Source organism: Arachis ipaensis, chromosome B1 (genome assembly GCF_059453495.1).
Source record: "Arachis ipaensis isolate K30076 ecotype BB chromosome B1, ASM5945349v1, whole genome shotgun sequence".
Taxonomy (NCBI): domain Eukaryota; kingdom Viridiplantae; phylum Streptophyta; class Magnoliopsida; order Fabales; family Fabaceae; genus Arachis; species Arachis ipaensis.
In genome coordinates, this window is record NC_142436.1 from 26,060,299 (window position 1) to 26,079,772 (window position 19,474).

General features: G+C 42.4%; 1 protein-coding gene and 1 non-coding gene across 2 annotated transcripts; one reads left to right on the top strand and one right to left on the bottom strand.

The window, feature by feature from the left end:
* Positions 1-403: 403 nt before the first annotated feature.
* On the bottom strand, positions 404-507 carry LOC148576012 (small nucleolar RNA R71). Its single transcript, XR_015903177.1, has one exon. It is a non-coding gene; the product is annotated as a small nucleolar RNA R71 (small nucleolar RNA).
* Positions 508-17,078: 16,571 nt separating this feature from the next.
* On the top strand, positions 17,079-18,044 carry LOC148576013 (uncharacterized). Its single transcript, XM_088502650.1, has one exon. The coding sequence runs from the start codon at positions 17,079-17,081 to the stop codon at positions 18,042-18,044; it is 966 nt and encodes a 321-aa protein (XP_088358776.1).
* Positions 18,045-19,474: the final 1,430 nt, after the last annotated feature.

Below are 19,474 nucleotides of genomic sequence, written 5' to 3' on the forward strand. Positions count from 1 at the left end.
CATGGCCGAAAATAATAACAATGGTGGAGATGCAAGGAAGATGCTTGGTGACTTTACTGCACCAAATTCCAACTTACATGGAAGAAGCATCTCAATCCCTGCCATTGGAGCAAACAATTTTGAGCTAAAGCCTCAATTAGTTTCTCTGATGCAACAAAATTGCAAGTTTCATGGACTTCCATCAGAAGATCCTTTTTAGTTCTTAAGTGAATTCTTGCAGATCTGTGATACTGTTAAGACCAATAGGGTTGATCCCGAGGTCTACAGGCTTATGCTTTTTCCGTTTGCTGTAAGAGATAAAGCTAGAATATGGTTGGACTCTCAACCTAAAGATAGCCTGAACTCTTGGGATAAGCTGGTCACGGCTTTCTTAGCCAAGTTCTTTCCTCCTCAAAAGCTTAGCAAGCTTAGAGTGGATGTTCAAACCTTCAAACAGAAAGAAGGTGAATCCCTCTATGAAGCTTGGGAGAGATACAAGCAACTGACCAAAAAGTGTCCTTCTGACATGCTCTCAGAATGGACCATCCTGGATATATTCTATGATGGTCTGTCTGAATTATCAAAGATGTCATTGGACCATTCTGCAGGTGGATCCATTCACCTAAAGAAAATGCCTGCAGAAGCTCAGGAACTCATTGACATGGTTGCAAATAACCAGTTCATGTACACTTCTGAAAGGAATCCTGTGAGTAATGGGACGCCTCAGAGGAAGGGAGTTCTTGAAATTGATACTCTGAATGCCATATTGGCTCAGAATAAAATATTGACTCAGCAATTCAATATGATTTCTCAGAGTCTGAATGGATTGCAAGCTGCATCCAACAGTACTAAAGAAGCATCCTCTGAAGAAGAAGCTTATGATCTTGAGAACCCTGCAATAGCAGAGGTGAATTACATGGGAGAACCCTATGGAAACACCTATAATCCCTCAAGGAGAAATCATCCAAATTTCTCATGGAAGGATCAACAAAAGCCTCAACAAGGCTTTAATAATGGTGGAAGAAACAGGTTTAGCAATAGCAAGCCTTTTCCATCATCCTCTCAGCAACAGACAGAGAATTCTGAGCAGAATCTATCTAGCTTAGCAAATATAGTCTCTGATCTATCTAAGGCCACTCTAAGTTTCATGAATGAAACAAGGTCCTCCATTAGAAATTTAGAGGTACAAGTGGGCCAGCTGAGTAAAAGAGTCACTGAAACTCCTCCTAGTACTCTCCCAACCAATACAGAAGAGAATCCAAAAAGAGAGTGCAAGGCCATAACCTTACTTGGTGCGGCCGAACCCAGAGAGGAGGAGAAGGACGTGAATCCTAGTGAGGAAGACCTCCTGGGACGTTCACTGACCAATAAAGAGTTTTCCTTTGAGGAACCAAAGGAATCTGAGGCTCATCTAGAGACCATAGAGATTCCATTGAACCTCTTTTTACCATTCATGAGCTCTTATGACTATTCTTCCTCTGAAGAGGATGAAGACATCATTGAAGGGCAGGTTGCTAAATATCTAGGAGCCATCATGAAGTTGAATGCCAGTTTATTTGGTAATAATACTTGGGAGGATGAACCCCCCTTGTTCACCAATGAACTAAGTGCATTGATAAGGCAGACATTGCCTCAGAAGAAACCGGATCCCAGAAAGTTCTTCATACCTTGTACCATAGGCACCATGACCTTTGAGAAGGCTTTGTGTGACCTTGGGTCAGGGATAAACCTCATGCCACTCTCTGTAATAGAGAAACTGGGAATCTATGAGGTACAAGCTGCAAGAATCTCACTAGAGATGGCAAACAAATCAATGAAACAGGCTTATGGATTAGTAGAGGACTTGTTAGTAAAGGTTGAAGGCCTTTACATCCCTACTGATTTCATAATCCTAGACACTGGGAAGGATGAGGATGAATCCATCATCCTTGGAAGACCTTTCCTAGCCACAGCAAAAGCTGTGATTGATGTGGATAGAGGAGAGTTGGTCCTTCAACTGAATGAGGACTACCTTGTATTTAAGACTCAAGGTTCTCCTTCTGTAACCATGGAGAAGAAGCATGAAAAGCTACTCTCACTGCAGAGTCAACCAAAGCCCCCACAGTCAAACTCTAAGTTTGGTGTTGGGAGGTCCCAATAATGCTCTGAACATCTGTGAGGCTCCATGAGAGCTCACTATCAAGTTATTGACATTAAAGAAGCGCTTGTTGGGAGACAACCCAATGTTATTTAATTATATCTATTTATTTTCCATTACTATTTTATGTTTTCTTTAGGTTGATGATCATGTGAAGTCACAAAAACTACTGAAAAATTAAAAACAAAATGAAAAATAGCATTAAGAACAGCTCACCCTGGAGGAAGAGCTTACTGGCGTTTAAACGCCAGTAAGAAGCATCAAACTGGCGTTAAACGCTAGAAACAAGCACCAGACTAGTGTTTAACACCAGAACAGAGCATGGAATTGGCGTTGAACGCCAGAAACAAGTAGCAAGCTGGCGTTTAACGCCAAACATGCATTCTAAGGGCGTTTGAACGCCTAAATGGAGCAGGGATGTTAAGTCCTTGACCCCTCTGGATCTGTGGACCCCCCAGGATCCCCACTACCCCACCTTTTCTTCTCTCCTCTTCACACCTTCTCATAACACTCTTCCCCAAATACCCTTCACCAATCACCTCTATACCTCTTCCCTAAATACCCTTAACCACTCACATCCATCCACTCTTCCCCATAAACCCCACCTACCTCCAAAATTCAAATTCTTTTCCCTCCCAAACCCAACCCTAATGGCCGAAACCTACCCTCCATCCCACCCCTATATAAACCCCTCAACACTACTCCATTTTCACACATTACAACCACCACTTCTCCCCCTTGGCCGAATACACCTTCTCCCTCCATCTCCTCCATTTTCTTCTTCTTCTACTACTTCCTTTCTTCTTTTGCTCGGGGACGAGCAAACCTTTTAAGTTTAGTGTGGTAAAAGCATTACTTTTTGTTTTTCCATAACCATTAATGGCACCTAAGGCCAGAGAAACCTCAAGAAAGAGGAAAGAAAAGGCAATTTCTTCCACCTCTGAGTCATGGGAGATGGAGAGATTCATCTCAAAGATCCATCAAGACCACTTCTATGAAGTTGTGGCCAAGAAAAAGGTGATCTCTGAGGTCCCTTTTAAGCTCAAAAAGAGCGAATATCCGGAGATCCGACAAGAGATTAGAAGAAGAGGATGGGAAGTTCTCTCTAATCCTATTCAACAAGTCGGGATCTTAATGGTTCAAGAGTTCTATGCAAACGCATGGATCACTAGGAACCATGATCAAAGTAGGAACCCGAATCCAAAGAATTGGCTTACAATGGTTCGGGGGAAATACTTAGATTTCATTCCGGAAAATGTAAGGTTGGCGTTCAACTTGTCAATGATGCAAGAAAATGCACGCCCCTACACTAGAAGGGTCAACTTTGATCAAAGGTTGGACCAAGTCCTCATGGACATATGTGTGGAAGGAGCTCAATGGAAAGTTGACTCAAGAGGCAAGCCGGTTCAATTGAGAAGACCGAACCTTAAGCCTGTAGCTAGAAGATGGTTGGAGTTCATCCAACGCTCAATTATTCCTACTAGCAACCGGTCTAAAGTTACTGTAGACCGGGCCATCATGATCCATAGTATCATGATTGGGGAGGAAGTGGAAGTTCATGAGATTATACCTCAAGAACTCTACAAGGTGGCTGACAAATCATCCACTTTGGCAAGGTTAGCCTTTCTTCACCTTATTTGCCACCTCTACAATTCGGTTGGAATTGACATAGAGGGAGATATCCTCATTGATGAGGACAAACCCATCACTAAGAAAATGATGGAGCAAATAAGAGATCATGGACCTCAACAAGAGCATGAGAAAATTACTCACCATGAAATCCCTGAGATGCCTCAAGGGATGCACTTCCCTCCACAAAACTATTGGGAGCAAATCAATACCTCCCTAGGAGAATTAAGTTCCAACATGGGACAACTAAGGATGGAGCACCAAGAGCACTCCATCATTCTCCATGAGATTAGAGAAGATCAAAGAGCTATGAGGGAGGAGCAACAAAGACAAGGAAGAGACATAGAGGAGCTCAAGAACACCATTGGTTCTTCAAGAAGAAGAAGACGCTACCCTTACTAAGGTGGACCCGTTTCTTAATCTCCTTGTCTATTTATTTTCTCTGTTTTTCGTCTATTATGCTTTATGTCTATTTATGTTTATGTGTTATTACATGATCACTAGTGTCTAAGTGTCCATGTCTTAAAGCTATGAATGTCCTATGAATCCATCACCTTTCTTAAATGAAAAATGCTTTTAATCACAAAAGAGCAAGAAGTACATGATTTCGAATTCATCCTTGAAACTAGTTTAATTATTTTGATGTGGTGACAATACTTTTTGTTTTCTGAATGAATGCTTGAACAGTGCATATGTCTTTTGAATTTGTTGTTTATGAATGTTAAAATTGTTGGCTCTTGAAAGAATGACGAAAAAGGAGAAATGTTATTTGATGATCTGAAAAATCATAAAAATGATTCTTGAAGCAAGAAAAAGCAGTGAATAGAGAAAAGCTTGTGAAAAAAAAAAGGAAGGCGAAAAAAGAAAGAAAAAGAAAAAAAGCAAGCAGAAAAAGCCAATAGCCCTTAAAACCAAAAGGCAAGTGTAAAAAGGATCCAAGGCTTTGAGCATTAGTGGATAGGAGGGCCCAAAGGAATAAAATCATGGCCTAAGCGGCTAAACCAAGATGTCCCTAACCATGTGCTTGTGGCGTGAAAGTGTCAAGTGAAAAGCTTGAGATTGAGCGGTTAAAGTCGAGGTCCAAAGCAAAAACAGAGTGTGCTTTAAGAACCATGGACACCTCTAATTGGGGACTTTAGCAAAGCTGAGTCACAATCTGAAAAGATTCACCCAATTATGTGTCTGTGTCATTTATGTATCCGGTGTTAATACTGGAAAATAAAGTGCTTAGGGCCACGGCCAAGACTCATAAAGTAGCTGTGTTCAAGAATCAACATACTGAACTAGGAGAATCAATAACACTATCTAAATTCTGAGTTCCTATAGATGCCAATCATTCTGAACTTCAAAGGATAAAGTGAGATGCCAAAACTGTTCAAAGGCAAAAAGCTACTAGTCCCGCTCATCTGATTGGAGCTAAGTTTCATTGATATTTTGGGATTTATAGTATATTCTCTTCTTTTTATCCTATTTGATTCATTTGCTTGGGGACAAGCAACAATTTAAGTTTAGTGTTGTGATGAGCGGATAATTTATACGCTTTTTGGCATTGTTTTTACATAGTTTTTAGTATGATTTAGTTAGTTTTTAATATATTTTTATTAGTTTTTAATTAAAAATCATATTTCTAGATTTTACTATGAGTTTGTGTATTTTTCTGTGATTTTAGGTAATTTCTGGCAGAAATTGAGGGACCTGAGCAAAAATCTGATTCAGATGCTGAAGAAGGACTGCAGATGCTGTTGGATTCTGACCTCCCTGCACTCAAAGTGGATTTTCTGGAGCTACAGAAACCCAAATGGCGCACTCTCAATTGCGTTGGAAAGTAGACATCCAGGACTTTCCAGAAATATATAATAGTCCATACTTTGCCCAATTTTAGATGACGCAAACTGGCGTTTAACGCCAGCTTTCTGTCCTATTCTGGCGTTAAACGCCAGAAACAAGTTGCAAAGCAGAGTTAAACGCCAGAAACAAGTTACAAACTGGTGTTCAATTCCAAAAAGAGTCTCTATACATGAAAGCTCAATGCTCAGCCCAAGCACACACCAAGTGGGCCCGGAAGTGGATTTCTACATCATTTACTTATCTTATGTAACCCTAGCTACTAGTTTAGTATAAAAACTACTTTTAGTGATTTATTTTAGATATCTCTTTATCATTTGATATCGCTGGTTAGTCTTTGACTAATTTTGTGTTCTGAGATCACGTTTAGGGGGCTGGCCATTCGGCCATGCCTGGACCTTGTTCTTATGTATTTTCAACGGTAGAGTTTCTACACACCACAGATTAAGGTGTGGAGCTCTGCTGTTCCTCATGAATTAATGCAAAGTACTATTATTTTTCTATTCAACTCAAGCCTATTTCTTCTCTAAGATATTCATTCGCACACAAGAACATGATGAATGTGATGACTATGTGATGCTCATCACCATTCTCACTTATGAACGCGTGTCTGACAAACACTTCCGTTCTACATGAAAGCAAGCTTGAATACATATCTCTTAGCCTCCTGATCTACGATCAGAGTCTTCGTGGTATAGGCTAGAATTATTGGCCACCATTCTTGAGATCTGGAAAGTCTAAACCTTGTCTGTGGTATTCCGAGTAGGATCTGGGAAGGGATGGTTGTGACGAGCTTCAAACTCGCGAGTGCTGGGCGTAGTGACAGACGCAAAAGGATTACTGAATCCTATTCTAGCATGATCGAGAACCGACAGATGATTAGCCGTGTGGTGACAACGCAATTGGACCATTTTCACTGAGAGGACGGGATGTAGCCATTGACAACGGTGATGCCCAACATACAGCTTACCATGGAAAGGAGTATGAATGATTGGATGAAGACAGTAGGAAAGCAGAGGTTCAGAAGGAGCAGAAGCATCTCCATAAGCTTATCTAAAATTCTCACCAATGAATTACATAAGTATTTCTATCCTATTTTATATTTTAATTATATTTTAATTATCAAATCTCCATAACCAATTGAATCCGCCTGACTGAGATTTACAAGGTGACCATAGCTTGCTTCAAGCCGACAATCTCTGTGGGATCGACCCTTACTCACGTAAGGTTTATTACTTGGACGACCCAGTGCACTTGCTGGTTAGTTGTGCGAAGTTGTGACAAAGAACTAAGATTATGAACGTGCGTATTAAGTTTTTGGTACCGTTACCAAGGAATGAACGATCACGATTTCGTGCACCACCCCACTATATTGTTTCCCCTTTTTGCTACTACTCCTTTGTTCGTTACATAATCTGCACAACAGAATCATCCTTCCATGCCAATGAAGTCCACCCGCACTACCAGAAGGATAAATAATTTGCCAATTAGAGTAGCCACAAGCCCTAAATTTTCTTCCCACCGGTTGAGATTATTTTTTTTGTTTCACAAAGAAAAACTAACTCGAGGGAGTGGGATTGAACAATCTCTTTAAGGTTGTGAACCGTTAGGGGTCTCTCTAAACCCCGACAACTCCACGATAACACTCTCATGGGCCTTGGGGTATCATTGACTGGCTGACACTCTCTACCTTCTGATCAATAATTAGCTCCTGTTCAACACACATCATGTTGGCTACAAGCTCATTTTCTTTACCAGAGACTCTTCGCTTTGTCCCACCCAATTGGTTAAGTGAATTATGACTCTGTCTTGCCACCTATTCTAGATTCAATTTTTTATTGCTAACTCCTTCTATTATCATCTAATTATTGTAAGACCCGGTTAATTAAAGGCTAATTAACCCATAAATGAGAATTTATTCTAGAAAGCCAAAAATATTATTTTTATGGCTAATTGTGATAGAGGAGATTGAGACGAGAATTTCGGTACCAATTTTATAGAAATCGGACCAAGATTGGACCGAACAGGCCAAACCGGACCAACTGGACCCAAAGTGGGCCCTTGGCCCAACATAACTAAACCAAAACCCTAGTTTTCAGCACTCTCTCTCCTCACAATACACTCAAACACGCTGAAAACTAATATGGAGGGGGGAAGAACACTCTCTCAAGTTCTCTCCCTTGGTTGATCTTCAAACCACCATAACTTTTGATCTAGAGCTCCGATTGCCGCTCCGTTTGCGGCCACGCGTTCACCAAGGAGAGCTCTACAAAACCCATACAATCAATCTTGAGGTAAGTCACGTTTTACTGTTCAAAATTCCAGCCCTTGATTTCGAGTTTCATGAGCAAAAATGTTGAGATTTTGGGTTCTTTGATGTTATAGGACCCAACTCTCTTGAAGGAGAAGGTTAATCTTGTCTCCTTGGACCTTGGGTGTGGTAAGATTCTCAACCCTAGTATAATTTGTTGTTCTATGTGGTTTGGGTATTGAGATGTTGTGTATGGGTATGATGATTGTGGCTTAGGTTGTGTATATGTGAATATTGGAGCTTGATTGGTGATTTTGGAAAGCTTGGGAGAGGGCTTTGTGTGATAAAATCTGTTCTTGGAGGTGTTGAGACCTTGAGAGCTTGTGGACAAGTGGTTTGGAAGTGCTCCGGTTGAGCTTGGGAAATCGGCTAAGGTATGGTTTCGGTTTTCCGTATCTAATATGTAATGTGGTAGGAAATACTTAGGCTAGAGGCCCTAAGATAGGCATTGAATTGATGATGTTGTTGAATGGTTGAGATATATGATGTGATCATATATGTGATTATGAATATTGATGCCTTGATTGTGTGATATATGAGAAAATGCATGTTGTAATATATGCATGATGAATGATTGAGGTTGAATTGATGGGTGGTACCATATTGTTGGTGAGTATGATGATGATTATGTATAATGATGGTTGATTGGAAATTGATATTATTGGAAATTGGGATGAGAAGGATGTATGACATGACATTGTGTTTGTCCTTTAGCCATTGATTGAGAAGTGTTAAAATGGTTGGATGTGGTTTTGGGAATTTTGGTAAAATGTCAATGTGTGAGTTGAGGATGGCTTGATGTTGATTTTGGTACATTTTGATTGATTTCAAAGAAAAGGGATGAAATTGGCATGTTTTGATTGATTTTGAAAAGAGTTGAAAGTGGCTTGTTTGAAAATGGTACTTTGTGGTTTTGTATGAAAACCTGGTTTTTGGGCATACTTTGACGGGACATAACTTGGACTACGGATCTCTGATTTGTGCCAAATCTGTTTAGAAATGAAATTGGATCCGGGATGTCCATGCCGTTCGAAGAACGGGTGAAAAATGATTTAAAATGAGAGAGTTATGACCGTCGGAAGATTGGGGTTTGAATCTGTGAATTCTGCAGCTTTTAACTTAGAAAATTATTAGCAGAATGACCCCTCACGCGTAGGCGCACTTGGCGCGTACGCGCCGTTATTCCAGAAAGCGCCATCCACGCGTGCGCGTGATGTGCGCGGGCACGCCGAATGTGCTGCACCCAATGCCCAGCCATTTTCCAAAGAGTTGTGCCAGAGTTGTGCCAGTTTTGTGCCTGGGGCGCAAGAGCACCCACGCGTACGCGTGGCTGACGCTTGCGTGTTGTTTGGCTAATTTTCAATCCACGCGTTCACGCGTATGATGCTTGTGCGTCGAGAAGTTTTTAAGGCCATCCACGCGTGCGCGTGGAGTGCGCGTACGCGTGGCCCTGTTTTCATCCCAAAGTTGATTTTTGAGTTTTAAAAGCCAAATTTCATACTTCTAAGCCTCCGATCTCACCACTTATGTCTTAAATCATTATGATATGCCTAGCATGAGAAAAAGGGCTAGTGAATGTGGTAACTTGCGAGTGAAGCAAGGGAAAAAAATGAATGATCATTGAGGATCATGGATGATTATGTGAGATGCGGAGGATGGCGGTGGAAGTGCTTGTTATGCCATGGGCCGAAAGGCCGTAATTGTTAATGAATTGGCTAGTTATGGATTTAACCGTGAGCCGGATGGCTGGATTATGCCGTGTGACGGTGGAGCCATGTTTATGGCTAAGTATAAATGCATATATGCTGTTGAATGAATTGTGAATATTTGCACTTCCACCATTGGAGATGAGGGTTTCCCTGGGTAGTAGCAGTGGCTAGCCACCACGTGCTCCAGGTTGAGACTCGAAGCTCTGTTAACCCAATGTCGTAAGTGTGGCCGGGCACTGTGAAAGGCCCGGATGAGCTCGCCCCCGTAAATATTCACCAGTGATGGTGATGGATAAATATTCACCAGTGAGGGTGATGGATATGGATCATGATTATGATCAAGTTTATGATGAGTATAACTCGAGTTGGGGATGCACGACAGAGGGACAGTCCAATGGTTAGCTACCAGGACTTGTCGGGTTGACTCTATAACCGACAGATGATATCATCAGCCACTAGGGACAGGCATGCATCATAAGCATTCTACATGAATTGTTTGAGATTGCCTATTTGACTGCATATTACTTGCTAATTGTCTAAATGCCCTATCTGTTCTTATTTGTATATCTCTTGTCTGATATAACTGTGTTTGCCATATTATACTCCTGCTGGTGGTTGGGAGGTCTGAAGGAATTGGAAAGGGAAGTATTAGTTAGACTGAAGAATCTTTAGTCAGTTGCCGCTTACGGTTTAGCTTGTTTATAAGCTTTGATATTATCTGGAGGAAGTTCTAGGATTGCCTTCGGCTTTCCTCTATTATTATGTATTATATATGTGGAAGCTGTTACCGTGCTGGGGACCTCTGGTTCTCACCCATGCGGATTTTGTGGTTTTCAGATGCAGGACGCGAGGCTTCTCATTGAGGCATGCTGGAGACTTCTGGATTAGCGAAGATCCTTTGTTCTCGGGACTCTATTGTGATTTATATATCTTGTTTAGATACTTCTATCTCCATTAAATAATACAAACTGTGATGACTCCTCTTATAGGAGATTTTGGAGAATAGGTTTTTGTATTTGTGTCCCTTTGGGTTTTTCTTGGGGTTTTCCTTATTTTATTATATGTATATATTGCTATGCTCGGACCGGTTATCTTCGCAACCGGGTTTTGAGTCTTGATATTCCTGTTTTTGACACTCTTTATATATATGATCTTGCACTAGCTTATCCTTTGCTCGTTACGTTATCGATCGGAGTGTTGCGTTTCGAGTTACGGTTTTTGTTTACCCCTTTTTCTACAAAGGCTCCTAGTTATAATCAATTATTCATACTACTATACGTACTAAATTTTTGTTTTAGAGGTCGTAATACCTTGCCATCTCTAAATTATGACTTAAGCATAAGACTCTGTATGGTAGGGTGTTACAATTATCTTCTTGAATTTTATTCATGGAGCTTGTGATATCTTCTAACATAATAGGAGAATCAGATTTTGTCATTGACTACAAAGCTAACTCTGAAATTTGGTTGGGAGATTCTGTACTCCTTGAAACTTCATTCCTTTCATCCTTCATATTTAGCTTAGAGAAACTTTCAAGTAATTAAGAAAGGGCAGGCTTTTTTTGTTGTTGTGAAGGCTTAGATTGTTGATTGCTGAAATTACTTGCATTATCACTACCGTTATTGTCAATTCTTTTTCCTACCTGATTAGCCTTGACTTAGTCGCCAATGCTTTCCACTTTAATATCACCTGAAATAGAGTTTGACATGAAGATATGATAGTACTTTGAATCATATCCAAAGTGATTATAATAGGTGTAGAAGATCCCAATACGCTCATATTTCAATACCTTACCTCCAAAAGCAGCCATCCGAATCGACTCCTTCACCCTTTTATTACTATTGTTCTCAAAGAAGAATTGGAATTGGTTTGATCCTAATTCCACGGATCTGAATCCATCCGGCCTTCCTTAGACAACCTTCAATGCATTGTCAATTATTCCTATTAAAAATACCTTATCTGCAAATACACGACTAAATAGACTCTTAGTATATGTCTCCAGTTCCTTAAAATAATCTTCCTCTGTCATAAACACCAATTTCTCCTCTTCTTCCATGTTCCTTGGATTCAGACATGAATTTCTTCTCCCTTTTGTCTAACAATTATACTTTAATTTATAGTCTTACTAATAAAATATTTTTTATTAATCCTAAATATATTTTTTAAAAAATTATAACACATAATCTAAAGTTTAACTAATCACATCAATTTTATATAAACTATAAATATACTAAACAAATTACTCCACATACTCTAACATGTTAACTAATCACATAGATTTTTTGTATTATACTTAAATATATTAAAAAATTACAGCATTTATAACTGACATAACTAAATTAAGTTTCTAAACTACACTAATACTAATATAATAAATATGTCTCTAAACAACATTAATAACAATAATTATTACTAATCAAAACTAATATTAAAAAAATTAACTTACATATAAAAATAGTTTAAAAATTCAATAATATATTCTTCAAGTTGAATAAGATCACCATTTTAACTTCCACTCTTTCAACTCTCTCAAACTTTTATGATAATGAAAATTACTCAAGAGATAAGGAAAATGTTTCGTTTGAGTGAGTATAAGAAAGAAGAGAAGAGAGTCCATACTTAAAATCAGTCCCACCTACATCTAATGTTCGACAAGTGGCAACGAGGTAAAAAATTCTTCTCTGCGCCTAACAAGGCGTGCATATGGCATGTTCTTAGCAAGTTGATGAAACTGCCCTTCCTCAAACTCATGTAAATTCCAACGCTGCTCCCACTTGGTTGTCCAAATAACGAAGTTGTTCTCACTATTTGAGCTTGTTGGTTGGACCCGATGATTTTGGTCCTGCAATTTTTTTTTCATAAATCCAGATTACACACCAAAAGAGCCATTTCCATATCAAATATCAACTGCAGTCTAATATTTAAAAAAAATCAATAAACTCATAATATTTTTAAAGTTTCTATTTTAATCTTTAAATAAAATTCAAGAATAGTATGGAAGAAGAAAAAGGAAAATAAAAAACAAAAAGCGAAAAAAAGGGCACCAACATCAACATTCCTGTTCCCCACACACGTGGTGCTACCGTGTGTCTGAAGTAGCTAGCTAGTGCTACTATCAAGTGTCTGCTACTACTACTTGGAACTCACTCATTCCATCTCTCAATTCACACACTACTCAGCGCTCACTCTCACTCACTACCATAGTCATACCCTTTCAAGATTCAACTCTAACATAACATGTTGACACTAAAAACGACTTCCAAACCTCACCTTCTTTCCTTTTGTCACCGTCGCCCTACCATTCCCATGAATAGCTTCAAAGGAATCCAATCCCCCTCCTCCTCCCCTTCCCCCCATTCGCATCCTCCATCACCACACTTCCAAGGGTTCTGCATCCAAGGATGATGACCTTTATAATGATGTCAATGGGGCTGGCACTGGCATTCATAAGAGTTCCAAGAAGGACCACAAGTGGCGCCGAGCGAGTGTGGAGCAAGTTCGGCTCAATCGTGCAGAGGAGGGAAGAAGATAAGGTGAAACTTAATGTGCAAGGTAGTGAGAATGTTAGCCAGAAGCTTACTCGAAATTATAGTGTTAGGGTAGAAACCAATGTAGCATGGCTGGCAAAGGGAACATAAATGTGTTGAATGAAGACAAGATTTCATGGTTTAGAGGAACCGTAGTGTTTGATACTCGCCATCACCAAATAATCTTGACAATAGCTTGTTAAGATTCTGTTACGGATCCGACCCACGGATCCTGCGCACAGAACGGTCCTCGTACCCGGTTACTCGGGAACAAACCGTTTCGACCTGAAAGCCCAGAACCGGTCCTTCAAAGCTCCTAACCAACTTTCGAATTCAAACACCTCTCTTATTGGTATGCGAAATTGCTACTCAGGTTGTGAATTGTTGTTCGAAATTGATTCCCCGGCAATGGCACCAAAAACGGATACACAGAACCATGGTCTAAACATATCTTCACAACTTCACATAACTAACCAGCAAGTGCACTGGGTCGTCCAAGTAATACCTTACGTGAGTAAGGGTCGAATCCCACGGAGATTGTTGGTATGAAGCAAGCTATGGTCACCTTGTAAATCTCAGTCAGGCGGATATCAAATGGTTATGGAGTTTTCGAAAATAATATAATAAAATAGGGATAGAAATACTTATGTAAATCATTGGTGAGAATTTCAGATAAGCGAATAGAGATGCTTTCGTTCCTCTGAACCTCTGCTTTCCTGCTATCTTCATCCAATCAGTCTTACTCCTTTCCATGGCTGGCTTTATGTGATACATCACCACTGTCAATGGCTACTTTCGGTCATCTCTCGGGAAAATGATCCAATGCCCTGTCACGGCACGGCTAATTGTCTGGAGGCATCACCTTTGTCAATGCTTTCATCTTATCCTCTCAGTGAAAATGATCAACGCACCCTGTCACGGCACGGCTATTCATCTGTCGGTTCTCGATCATGCTGGAATAGGATTTACTATCCTTTTGCGTCTGTCACTACGCCCAGCAATCGCGAGTTTGAAGCTCGTCACAGTCATTCAATCATTGAATCCTACTCGGAATACCACAGACAAGGTTTAGACTTTCCGAATTCTCTTGAATGCCGCCATCATTCTAGCTTACACCACGAAGATTCTGATTAAGAGATATAAGAGATAGTCATTCAGTCGAAGGTAGAACGGAAGTGGTTGTCAGGCACGCGTTCATAGGGAATGATGATGATTTTCACGTTCATCATATTCAGGTTGAAGTGCGAATGAATATCTTAGAAGCGAAATAAGATGAATTGAATAGAAAACAGTAGTACTTTGCATTAATCTTTGAGGAACAGCAGAGCTCCACACCTTAATCTATGGAGTGTAGAAACTCTACTGTTAAAAATACATAAGTGAAAGTCCAGGCATGGCCGAGAGGCCAGCTCTCAAACGTGATCTAAGATAGCATACAACTGATCAAAGATGTCTAATACAATAGTAAAAGGTCCTATTTATAATAAATTAGCTACTAGGGTTTACAGAAGTAAGTAATTGATGCATAAATCCACTTCCGGGGCCCACTTGGTGTGTGCTTGGGCTGAGCTTGAGTGTTGCACGTGTAGAGGTCCTTCTTGAAGTTGAACGCCAGCTTTTGTGCCAGTTTGGGCGTTCAACTCTGGTTTTGGCTCCTTTTCTGGCGCTGGACGCCAGATTTGGGCAGAAAGCTGGCGTTGAACGCCAGTTTACGTCATCTATTCTTCGCCAAAGTATGGACTATTATATATTGCTGGAAAGCCCTGGATGTCTACTTTCCAACGCAATTAGAAGCACGCCATTTCGAGTTCTGTAGCTCCAGAAAATCCACTTTGAGTGCAGGAAGGTCAGAATCCAACAGCATCAGCAGTCCTTCTTCAACCTCTGAATCTGATTTCTGCTCAAGTCCCTCAATTTCAACCAGAAAATACCTGAAATCACAGAAAAACACACAAACTCATAGTAAAGTCCAGAAATGTGAATTTAACATAAAAACTAATGAAAACATCCCTAAAAGTAACTAGATCCTACTAAAAACATACTAAAAACAATGCCAAAAAGCGTATAAATTATCCGCTCATCACTTATCTTAGCTAAACAAGATAAGATAAGATAACTATCATCGTCTATAAATAGAGGACCCAGGTCCCTCCAGGTATTCATTCATTCCTCACACTTTCTACCTCTTAGATCCATTCTGACTTGAGCGTCGGAGTGTCTTTGCAGGTACCACCCCCTATTGCTCCAGGCAAGTGATCCGGCATCTGCCTCAACCCGCAAGTTCTCGATCCATCTCTCAACCCGTACCAGAGACATCTTGTACATTGGCACCGTCTGTGGGGACTTGCGCCAGCTGGGCCGGATGGGGGACGTCCTGGAGGAAACCCCCTCAAGCCAGGATAACTCACGACCGCTTAACCCAACCCCAGAACCCCGGGAGGTCACAAACCAAGCAAGAATAGCAAGCACTGTTCACCACACGAACGACCACGTCGTCACGGACCAACAACATCCCGAGAAAGCTAGGGACAAAGCAGCACAGATCATCCAGGATCTCTGCCTCTGGGTCCAGGAACTCGAAGGCAAATTGACCAGTAGAGAAAAACACAACAACGAACGCGGAAGCCACGGAACTTCCAGATCCAAGTCTCACCGCGGCAGGTCGCCAACCCGACGACACGACAGTAGAAACGGTCGCAGTACCTCACGCGACCACAGACACGAGAAATCGCCAGAACGGCGATACAACAAGAAACACGACCGCAGCGCTTCCCGAGATTCGAGTCATCAACACTACTCAGACGAAGATCGGAGGTACCGAAACACCAAGCGCACGAGAAACGACCATATAATAATGGGAGCTACACCCTTCACAGAAAAAATCTTAAGAGCAAAACTCCCCAAAGGTTTCGACAATCCTACCGACATGAAATATGATGGAACCAAAGATCCCCAGGAACATCTAACGGCCTTTGAGGCCAGAATGAACCTGGAAGGAGCGGCCGATGCGGTCCGATGCAGAGCCTTCCCGGTAACCCTGGCAGGACCGGCGATCAAATGGTTCAACGCCCTCCCAAACGGATCCATAGCCAATTTTCACGATGTAACACGAAAATTCATGGCCCAATTCACAACCAGAATCACTAAAGCCAAACACCCCATCAGCTTACTGGGGATCACGCAAAAACAAGACGAATCCACAAGGAAATACCTCGACCGCTTCAACGACGAATGCCTGACGGTCGACGGACTCACGGACTCCGTCGCAAGCCTTTGCCTAACCAACGGACTCATGAACGAAGATTTTCGCAAACACCTCACCACTAAACCAGTATGGACCATGCACGAGATCCAGAACGTCGCCAGAGATTACATCAATGACGAAGAAGTCAGCCAGGTCGTCGCCGCCAACAAACGGCAACACCCAACACGACAACTCGGCTTCTCGCCAAAACCCACCACCCAGAGAGAACCAAAGAGACCACCCCAGACCGACAAATACCATCCGACCACCAAGAATCGGCAAATTCTCTAACTACACGCCCCTGACGGCACCAATTACCGAGATATACCACCAAATAGCAGATCGAGGCATCATTCCAAAAGCCCGACAACTCAAAGAAAGAACGGCAGGCAACAAAACCCTCTACTGCGACTACCACCGGGGTTACGGTCACAAAACACAAGATTGTTTTGACCTTAAAGACGCCCTTGAACAAGCCATACGAGACGGCAAACTCCCAGAATTTGCCAAAATCATCAGAGAACCAAGACGCGCGGAAAGAGAAAGGTCGCCGGAAAGAGAAGGGCATAACCCAAGAACCCAAAAGCAACCCCCCAGGGAAAGCCCGGAGGAAGATCCGACCATCATAGTAAATGTCATCACAGGCAAGGACGTATCAAGCAAGTCAAAACTAACAATGAAAAAAGATCTCAAAGTAATGGCTGTCAGAAACCAAACCCCATCCGCTGCGGCCGACAACATGATAACCTTCTTACCAGAGGATTGCCAGCACGGCACCTCGCCCGAGGATGCCCCCTTCGTCATCTCGGCAATAATCGGAACAGGACTAGTGCGAAGGATACTAGTAGACACCGGGGCAGACTCGAACATTCTTTTCCGAGGAGCCTTCGATAAACTTGGGCTCCACAACGACAACCTCCAAACACACCGCAACGGCGTCACGAGACTCGGAGACAACTTTCTCAAACCAGATGGCTCAATCACACTTCCCATCACCATAGGAATGAGTAGCCAGAAGACAACAATCCTATCTGAATTCGTAGTCCTAAAAGACTCCACAGCCTATAACGTGATCCTCGGAAGGAAAACAATTAATGACTTCTCCGCAGTCATCTTTACCAAATACCTCCTTATGAAGTTCAGAACCGACGACGGCTCCGTCGGTACCATCCACGGGGACCGAGAAGTCGCAGCCGAATGCGACAACACCAGCCTAGCCCTAAGGAAGAAGTCCCGAGATGCGGCCGGGGTATTCCTAGCCGATCTGGACGCCCGACAAGACGGCCAACCCAGGCCAGAACCAGAAGGAGATATGGAAAAACTACAAATAGGGCCAACCAAAGATGAATACACCTTCATTAATAGGAACCTCCCATATGACCTCAAAGAGGAACTTTCTCAACTCCTGAAACAAAATAGAAACTTGTTTGCATTCACACCAGCCGACATGCCGGGAATAAGCCCCGACCTAATGTCCCACCGACTCGCCGTAGATCCCAAAGCCAAACCCGTGGCACAAAGGAGACGAAAAATGTCACCTGACCGGGCCGCCGAGGTCAAAAAGCAAGTTAAAGCCCTACTCGAAGCCAACTTCATCAGGGAACTCCCCTACACGACCTGGTTAGTAAACGTCGTGCTAGTAAAGAAATCTAACGGGAAATAGCGAATGTGCGTCGACTACACGGACCTCAACAAGGCCTGCCCAAAAGATGCCTTTCCCCTACCAAACATCGATGGACTAGTAGACGCCGCATCCGGCCACCGATACCTCAGCTTCATGGACGCATATTCCGGCTACAACCAGATCCCGATGCACCGACCAGACGAAGAGAAGACAGCGTTCATCACCCCAGACGGGACATACTGCTACACAATGATGCCCTTCGGCCTAAAAAATGCCGGAGCCACCTATCAAAGACTCATCAACAAAATATTTTCCTGCCTGTCCGGAAGCAAATTAGAAGTCTATATAGACGACATGCTCGCCAAAACTGAATCCGGCGAACAACTCACTAACGACCTCAAAGTCATCATGAACACCCTACGAAAGCACCAAATGTGGCTCAACCCAACAAAATGTGCCTTCGGAATGGAGGCAGGAAAATTTCTCGGCTTCATGATCACACAACGCGGAGTTGAAGCAAACCCAGAAAAATGTCGTGCCATCCTCGAAATGACAAGCCCAAAAAACCTCAAAGAGATCCAAAAACTCACCGGCCAATTGACGGCGTTATCACGTTTCCTCGGGGCATCGGCTCAAAAGGCAATCCCCTTCTTCAAACTAATGAAAAAAGGAACACCTTTCAAATGGGAGACGGAATGTGAAGAAGCTTTCCAACATTTTAAGAAAGTCCTAACGGAACCACCAATCCTCGCCAAACCCCAGACAGGGGAAACACTCTACCTGTACCTCTCCATAACGGAAGAGGTGCTCGCAACAGCACTTATCCGTGAAGACGAGAAAAAAGAGCAAAAACCCGTATACTTCATAAGCAAGGTCTTACAGAACGCGGAGAGCCGTTACTCACGCTTAGAAAAGCTAGCTTTCGCACTCCTTACGGCCTCCCGGCGCCTGCGACAATACTTTCAGGCCCATTCCGTGACGGTCCGAACCGACCAAGCGGTTAAGCAGGTATTACAGAAACCCGACCTAGCAGGTAGAATGCTAGCATGGTCCATCGAACTATCCCAGTTCGATATCAAGTTCGAACCCCGATACGCGATCAAAGCACAAGCCATGGACGACTTTATCGCCGAAATGACACCAGGAGACCCCACCCCCGAGTCATGGAAGCTACACGTTGACGGCTCCTCAAACATCACTTCCGGAGGCGCCGGAGTCATACTCGAAAGCCACAACGGAGTCATAATCGAACAGTCAGTACGGTACGAATTCTCGATCTCAAACAACCAGGCAGAATACGAGGCCCTCTTGGCAGGCCTAGCCCTAGCCCGGGAGGTCGGAGCGAAAATCATAGAGGTAAATACCGATTCCCAAGTAATCAGCTCCCAAATTAACGGAGACTACCAGACACGAGATCCCCTACTCCAACAATACCTCGCCAAGGTAAACAAACTAAAAGAAGGATTCGA